Source organism: Chiloscyllium punctatum, chromosome 49 (genome assembly GCF_047496795.1).
Source record: "Chiloscyllium punctatum isolate Juve2018m chromosome 49, sChiPun1.3, whole genome shotgun sequence".
NCBI classification, from domain to species: domain Eukaryota; kingdom Metazoa; phylum Chordata; class Chondrichthyes; order Orectolobiformes; family Hemiscylliidae; genus Chiloscyllium; species Chiloscyllium punctatum.
Genome location: NC_092787.1, coordinates 15,069,778 through 15,078,591, shown reverse-complemented (window position 1 = coordinate 15,078,591; position 8,814 = coordinate 15,069,778). Strand labels below are relative to the sequence as shown.

The 8,814-nt window shown below is 44.4% G+C and overlaps 1 protein-coding gene across 3 annotated transcripts in view; it reads left to right on the top strand.

Moving 5' to 3' along the window:
* Window positions 1–369: 369 nt before the first annotated feature.
* The window catches only part of LOC140469406 (disabled homolog 2-interacting protein-like), a 705,419-nt gene continuing 696,974 nt past the window's right edge, over window positions 370–8,814 (top strand). Inside the window, exon 1 of one of the 3 annotated variants that reach the window (XM_072565896.1) lies at window positions 370–692. In XM_072565896.1, the coding sequence (XP_072421997.1) occupies window positions 617–692 (76 nt within the window). In that variant the 5' untranslated portion in view covers window positions 370–616. The remainder of the gene's footprint in view (window positions 693–8,814) is intronic. The other 2 variants (XM_072565892.1, XM_072565890.1) reach the window with 2 other exon arrangements.

Genomic DNA, 8,814 nt, shown 5'->3' with positions numbered 1-8,814 from the left:
GCCTGCAGTCGTTTCCTCGAAGATATTAAAATGACATTTAACCTGCAGCAATATCAAATGAAGCCACGCACACTACTGCCTGGACGAAGTAGTGAAGACTCGTCTCTTTGACACATGGGACACACTACTGATTGGCTCTTCCGCATGAAACCCACCCTATTATCGCATTTGCGAATGGCTAAGGTGGTTATCAATCAGAGCACATGCGGAATTTGGTTGGGTATGGTGGCTGCCTATCAAACCGACTCCGCGCTCGTGATTGGGCTCTCCATCCGTTGATCTCCCCGCATCCTTCAATCAGGTTGAACGAAGAAGGCGGGAGGCTGATCTACCCCCGCCCCAGAAGCGCGGAGGCAGGTGATTTAATTCGGAATGAATAAAAGGCGCTGAGTTTGACCGAGGGTGGTGGGGAAATTTTTTTTTGTTTTAAAAAAAGTTCTTTTCGTTCGCCTGGATAATTGAAGGAGAAGAAAAGAAATAAAGGAAAAAAAAGAAGGAAAGGGGTTGAAGAAGGACGTCGAGTGTTTTCTGTTGGTGTTTGGGTGTGGAGCGAGACAGGACCGTTAGTCGAAGTCATGGTGATGTGAGGCGGCCACTCGGCACTGACCGAGGTTCCATGGAGGCGATCATCGAGGGAGAGTCGCTCCTTTACTTTGCTGCCAGTTTATACCAGGGTTGGCTCCGAGTTTACGGTGAGTCCTGTCAGGGAATAAGGGGCACCGGGCTCGGGAGGGGGTGGGGGGGATGTTAATGATGTACCGCCGTGAGAATTCTCCACCGCGCAAAATGTCTTGCCGCTGCCCATGTGTGGGTGACAGGTGCAGTCTGTCGCCTGGATCTTCCCATCCTCTCCTCAAAACACAATAAAACATGACCAGCGTGAAGTTGCCCGGCCTCAGCACGTTGGCTTGGCGATTAATGTGAGGAAATCGGCAAGGTGCAAAAACGTACGTAAGCCCTATCCATTTGCTTTATTCCAACCTGATTTTTAGTTGTTGTATCAAGCTGTGATTTTGCTTTAATCCCTCGGACAGTTCCCCGGGCGTGAGGGATTTGCCTCACTCCCAGGGCTGTGTTGTTCTTTGGGTGTGGGAAGGATGCACGTGTGGTGGGGAAAGTGTGCACGAGGCAGGGTGAGGGTGTGTGCATGCTGCTGTGGCACATGCCAAAGTGCCAACGCAGTGGTCAGATTTATATCAGGTTCACAACACGCTGACAATAAATCTAAGCAGGATTGGGTCCGTTTGAGGAGAACACATAAGATGTTATCACATCTAGAATTGGACACGAGTCAAAATGTGGGCACAGCACATCAATCAGGGGATGTGCCATTGTTCAAACTGGATGAAGAATGTGTGCTAATCACTACTTCATATACTAGTTAGGTAAATCTGTTGGAAGAGAAGTGAATGTTTTGGAGGCTTTTCAAGATGTGGAACATGTGAAGAGTGTGTGGGTGGTGCAATTGAATTGTGGGTGTGGTGTCAAGCTTGCAGTTTGGCCATTGAAGGCATGCATAGACTTTGAAGGACACAAAGAGGCTCTTATGGGTGTATACTGTATGAAAAACACTTAGAGGTGAGACAGTGATCAGGCATAAGCAGTGTGTTTTAGCAAACTTTTGTTTCCTAGGCCTATTTTGGATGTTGTGCTAAAGCATATTAACACAAGATGTTGTATTTGCAGCCAAGGAACATGTTATCCATGTATTTAAGTGTTTGATTAACAAATTTTTATTCAGTTTTAGCACATTTCATGCTTGCTAATCAAACACTGCTTTCTGTAAAAGCATTAAGAATCTTGGTCAACTGAACAAAATACTAAAATTAGTAACTGACAGATTGCATAATTGCTGATTTGTTTAGTATATAATAAAGGCTTGGGAATGTTCTTGCTGTATTGCTAGTTTTTTTTGAGTGGATACTACTAGTTCTATCTTGTGTCCCATGTATCTTAATCAATTATATATTGTCCAATTTGAGTTTGATTGCTTGCAAATATCCTGAGTCCTAAAGGAGTTGACTGATTTCTACAAGTCCATGATGCCAGCCACACTTCATGCTTTGCATAAATTCATATTATTCACTTGTTAGCATAGTGAATGTTGACAGGCTGCATGATGAGGGATAGTAAGGGTTACTGTTAAAGAACTTTCATTTTTATATAGTGCTTTTCAAAACTGAAGTGTTACAAACACTGAAATACCTAAGTGTAACCATTTATAAGTAATCGGGAACACACCAGACAACTTGTGTATGCAGGAAGTACTTAAAATATTCTAAAATTACAAAGGTGATTTGTGATAACTGTGAAGTACAATAATTTGCCCTTGTGAAATCGTGCCATGAGATATTTTACATCAAATGAGCAGGTAGCTGGAGTCTTAATGGAATATTATCTCATGTGAAAATGGTACCTCTGATATTGCAGCTCTCTCTCGGCACTAAAGTGTTAGCCTAGACACTTTATTCAAGGTCTGGAGTGGGACTTGATGGAACATGTGACTCATGAGCTACAGCTGTCTTTCAGTTTAACAAAGCTTAATCTTACTCTATGAATAAGAGGCTCAAAGGGATTGTGTGTGATACATTATAGTGTGCCAAGATTGAGATGGAATAACCAGAGAAATCATGGCTTTTGGAAAAGAAAGATGAGTTTTGCTAACTTGATCAAAAGGTTTTTTAAATGTCACTAGCTTAGCTGAGGTTATCCCAATAGTTGGTAACCTTAGTTTTTTTTTCAAAAAGCTTTTCATACAGTACATCATCTTAGATTGCTTGTAGAATTTAATGAGAAGCTGTGATAGGATGTGAGTTTTTGGCTTAATGCTTTTAAGGATAGTTATTCTCAATCACCTATGGATCCATCTGGAGACCAGTTTCCAGTGGTGTTCCAAAGAAAGCTGTATTGGGGCCTTTTTGCTTTTTACTAATTCCATTAGCACCCTACATATAGAAAGAATCTTATGGGTGATGCATAAATCTATGCAAGTCTTAGACTCAAGAAAACAAACAACTGCAAGCATTCATGATAATGTTGTGGAGGAATAGACTGATTTTAGCAACCAATGTTGCATTGTGAAAAAATGTGCACGTTGGTGTTCTGTGGATTTAAAAAATCTCTCTTTAGGGAACTGAACTAAAGCCTGGGAGATTCCTGTTTGAGTTTCTCAAGCATTCTGAAGCTTAAGGTGACTATCTTGAAGAGTTCAAGTGACCATCTTTCCTGGTAAGGAAAAGGATGCTGATCTTATATTGAAGAAGCTGTGCTAACTTGGATCAAGGCTGCCTGAGCGGAGAACATTTCCATATCTGGCCTAAATCCTGGCAGAGGCTAGGCAACAAGGAGTTAACCTGAAATGGATGGTTGGACCATCTCAAAGTGTAGCATGGCAGGAATGATTGGTTCCTGAATAGTCTTGTCTGAGTGTGTGCCAAGAATCTGGATTTGAATTGCAAGCAGAACTTGGAGGATCATTTGAGCTGAGCTGCATTTGGTGGATCTTTATGCTGGCTTTAGCCTAATGCCAACTGTGACCTGAGGTGAGGGCCTGTTTCCATCCGGTCTGCACCATTGTTTGTTTTCCTGAACCAAGGAACTGAGCTGTTAAAATCCAAATGTACAGCCCCCATGTCCTGGCAGCAAACATCCTAATCTTCCTGGGAAGGTACATACTGCTTGAAAGAGGCAGTACCAATATAGTGGGGCCCCTGCAGAATCTTGACCAGCAAGTGGCAGGTCAAAGTGACCCTGAAGGTGAATGCTATGGTGAAACCTCTAGTTTCACGATTGGACGGAGTTGAGACTTCCTAACAAATGGGACAGCCTAAGAGAATGATGAACTTGGGAGGTCAGGGCATAGTGCAGTCTGCTGCGATGTCACCCTCTACAGGAATTGCAAACAGGAAGTCCATCTCCTTTTTAAGGATTGTGAAGAGTCAAAGTGCTGCAACTGGTCTGGGGAAATGAGCCCTACCCAAGATGGAGAGGGCACCATATATGCTCAGATGGCCAGAAGTGGCAGTGAGAGCCAGGGACACAAGACAAGTCACAACCCATCAGCAAATCTGAAATTAGGGGTGCCCAGAAGGTAGGACAGACTGGCAAGGAGGAAAAAGTGCTTCCACACTGGCTACATCAATCTAACCTCCACTTGAACAGGTGGAGTCAATGGAAGAGGAGGAAATTAAGGAGGCAGTGGAGTGAGTATCTGAGAAACCACTAAAGGAAAACCTATCAAGCCCCTCCTGGTCTACAGCAAAACTGAGGCAGCTGCATGATGAACACCAGCAGATTCTCTGAAGGTGTGTGGAGGAATGGTAACAGGCACCGCACCATTTACAAGGAGAGGAACAGCTGCCAGCCTAGACACCAGACAGAGTGAGGGAGTCACCTGAAGCCCAATCTCTACCTGTTGGGAACTAAGGGGTACCCACCACCGCTCCAGGCAACTGGAAGCAGTGACGTTCCAAGTTGGGAACAGGAGCGCAATTCCTCTATTCTATTCAGAACGGAACCTTCCTGGTTTTGCTGTCACTCTGACACTGGATCAGGACAATTCCTCCAGGGAGGAACAAGATTGCTACCTCTACACGGAGTGTCTAACAGGTCACTCATGACACAAGAATACAGGGACTCCCCTAGTGACCAGACCATGAGTGAACAGGCCTTTTTGGTCTAAAGGGTTACTTTATGAATCTTAAATGAGTTTTAAAATTGCCTGGTTTAATGTGAGCATTTTTACATCTAGTAATGTTTCCACATTGGTCAGGTAAGCCAATGTCAAAGCAGACCTTGTTTCTGCAGGAATGTGGGGTACTGCATCTCAACAGCTATAGGAAATGGAGTTTAGTCCCACAGGCTTACAGCTTGGTCAGCTGATAACATTTGCTGTTCACCTTGCCTGGTATTCTGAATTTTAAGGAGGCAACTTCACCCCCCCCCCCCCCCCCCCCCCCCCCAAAGTTATGGAGTTGGTGGGCAGGCACTTCTGAGCAGATAATGTACTGAAATGCACCCGGACACTAATTAACATGCATGTCCCAGTGGTAAAGAGTAAGTGGTTGGTTGTCCTACAGTAGCACTCATGGTTGCTAGTAATGCCCAGGCTGGTCATTCTGGGTGGAGACTTCCAGTGCATCACCAATGCATCTGGATGGGTTGACCGCAAACCAACACCATGTCCAGATTCCTGACTTTGAAAGACTGTGCGCAGCTTGGCTTCAGCACCCCTGCGGACAGTGCAGTGCAGATAAACCTGGATGCAGCCAGACCAGTCTAACCACTTGATGGGTTTCCTGTTTGTGTCCCACATGTCATCTGTCAGATCCACTAATGCTAAGCTGGTGTTCTTCTCTGACCACTGCCTCCTGCTGCTTGACTGTCCTCTAACAACAGTCAACCAGCAGGCTGACAAGGGAACATGGAAGCTGAATATGAAACTGTTGATCCCAGAAACGATTTGAAGTGTTGAAGAAAATTTCTCAAGTTGGAGAGCCATGAAAGCCCTCTTCAGTCTCCATTTGAAGTGGTGGAAAACTGTCAAGTAGCATTCCAAGAGGTTCTTTGCCTTCCAAGGTGTTTAGAAGGCAAGAGACTGGAAAACTCAAATCCACAAAAGGCTGTGGCACCTACTCCTGCAGCAGACAATGGGGTTGATGCCACAGAGGGTCTCCAGGAGGTGAAGAGCCACCAAGCCTCTGCCAATGCCTCCTGCCTGTAGGGTAATCTTCTAGTCCAGCTCTACACTGTATGGAGCAGGATGAGATGTGAACTACTGCAAGAAGAAATGCAAGCACAAGGAGAGCTCTGTACATAGCAGCCTGAAATAACATGGCTCAGTAATGTTTTCAGTCTGACGTCCTGAGGATTAGTAAATCCTTAAGACTGCATGATATGAAGCCCACAGTACAGCCTCCCAGTTGTTTCTATCCTCTATCACAGAGCACATGGGAGGGGCTGGACCCTCTGGATGAGCTGACCAAGGCCATTGAGTCATCGTTAAGAATAAAACTCCCAGGAGCAAGGGTATTCTGGCTGAGTTGTATTTGCCTTTGTGGGATTTGATTTGGCCAGAACCTGGAGATGTACAACAGTTATTTCTTGTCCTGTGTTGTACAGAGCCTTTTGAGTCCATGAAGGATGTGAGCCATAGAGGAGTTCCTGCTGATCACAGCCTCTGTGCATCTGTGAGGTCACTTTTTTGTTTTCTTCTGGTCCGGTGGCAGTATTCTGACCTGAGCATGTGTAACCAGTTCAAACTGGCCTTGGGAGCCAAGGTAAATCAAGGAAGAATAACATTTGGGAACTGGGCCAACTGATCCTTCCCCTTCCCCAGCTGGACAGATTACCTGACAGCACTGGAATGTGTTTGAGGGACTGGGGAATATGCTAAACCTTGAGGTGCACATTGCCAAGATGAGGCAGAAATAACTGGGCTTTTGGAGTACCAGTTAGAGTACTAGAGCTGGACAGCAAAAAACCCTTTGGTCCCAACTCCTCTATGCTGACCAGATATCCCAACTCCATCTAGTCCCACCTGCTAGCACCTGGCCCATATCCCTCCAAACCCTTCCTATTTATATACCCACCCAGATGCCGCCTCTTTTTAAAAAATATTGCAATTACACCAGCCTCCGCCACTTCCTCTGGCAGCTCATTCTATACACGTACCACCCTCTGTGTGAAGAACAAATTGTCTCTTAGGTCTCCCACCTTTTTAATACGTTTCCCCCCCCCCCCATCTCACCCTAAACCTATGCCCTCTAGTTCTGAACTCCCCAGCCCAGGGAAAAGACATAGTCCATGTATTCTATCCATGCCCCTCTTCATTTTATGAGCCTCTAAGGTCACCAACACTCCAGGGAAAACAACCCCAACCTATTCAACCTCTCCCTATAGCTCAAATTCTCCAACCCTGGCAACGTGCTTGTAAATCTTTTCTGAACCCTTTCAAGTTTCACAACATCTTTGATAGGAAGAGACCAGAATTGCAATAGTCCAACAGTGGCCTAACCGGTGTCCTGTACAACTGCAACATGACCTCCTAATTCCAGTACTCAACACTGACCAATAAGTATCACTCCCTCTGACCTTACCATTAAGTGTATCAGTCTTGCTCTAATTTGATTCCCCAGAATGCAGCATCTCATTTACTTAAACTCCATCTGCCACCTCTCAGCCCATTGGCCCATCTGGTCAAGGTCCTGTTGTAACCTGAGGTAACCTTTTTTCCTCGTCCACTACACCTCCAATTTTGGTGTCATCTGCAAACATACTAACTATACCCCCCTGCTCGTATTCAAATCATTTAAGTAAATGATAAGTAATAGATCCAGCACCGATCCTTGTGGCACTCCACTGGGCATAGGCTTCTAGTCTGAAAAACAACTCTCCACCTCCGCCATCACCCTCTGTCTTCTACCTTTTTTTGGGCCAGTTCTGTATCCAAATTGTTCTCTCAGTATACCATGAGATCTAACCTTGCTAACCAGTCTCATTTGGAACCTTGACGAACACCTTAATGAAGTCCACAGATCATGTCCACCGCTCTGCCCTCCCCAATCCACTTTGTTACTACTTCAAAAGATTCAGTCAAGTTTGTGAGACATGATTTCCTACACAAAGCCATGTAGACTATCCCTAATCAGTCCTTGCCTTTCCAAATGCATGTACATCCTGTCTCTCTGGATTCCCTCCATCAACTTGCCCACCATTGATGTCAGGCTCACTGGTCTACACTACCTTTTTCGTAAACAGTGAGACCGCATTAGCCAATCTTCCAGCACCACACCTTTTTTTGACCATCTGAGATACAAATATCTCAGCAAGAGGCCCAGCAATCGCTTCCCTAGCTTTGCTGAGTTTGAGTGTACACCTAGTCATGTCCTGGGGACTTATCCACATTTTATGTGATTCAAGATATCCAGCACTTCCTCTGTAATGTGGACATTTTTTTTTTCAAGATGTCACCATCTGTTTCCTTCCATTCTGTCTTGTCGTTTTCCATAGTAAACACTGATGCAAAATACTCACTTAGTATCTCTTCTCTCCTCCTGCCCTGCCCTTCTGCAGTTCCACACAAAGGCTGCCTTACTGATTTTTGAGGGGCCCAGTTATTTTGTCCTTTAATGTATTTGTTTAAAATCCCTTTGGTTTCTCCCTTTAACCCTAATTTGCCAAAGCTATCTCGTGTCACCTTCTTGCCCTCCTGATTTCCTTCAGTACACTCTTACTCCCTTTTATACTCTAAGGATTCACTCGCTCTATCTTTCCTATAATTGACATATGCTTCCTTTTTTTTTTCTTAACCAAATACTTTTTCTTTAGTCATCCAGCCTTTCCTTTCACCTTGACAGGAATATATTGTCTCTGGACTCTATCTCCTTTCTGAAGGCTTCCCATTTTCCAGTCATCCCTTTATCTGTGAACATCTGCCCCCCAGTCAGCTTTTGAAAGTTCTTGCCTAATACTGTCAAAATTGGCCTTTCTCCAATTTAGAACTTCAACTTTTGGATCTGGTCTATCCTTTTCCATCACTATTTTAAAGCTAAAAGAATTTTGGTCGCTTGCCCCAAAAGTACTCCCTCACTGACACCTCAGTCATCTGCCTTGCCTTATTTCCTAATAGTAGGTCAAGTTTGCACCTTCTCTAGTAGGTACATCCACATTGAATAGAAAATTTTCTTGTACACACTTAACAAATTCCTCTCCATCTAAACCCTTAACACTGGCAGTCCTAGTTTGATAAGTTTAAAATCCCCTACCATAACCATCCTTTTTTTTTTCCTTACAGATAACTGCAGTCTGCTTGAA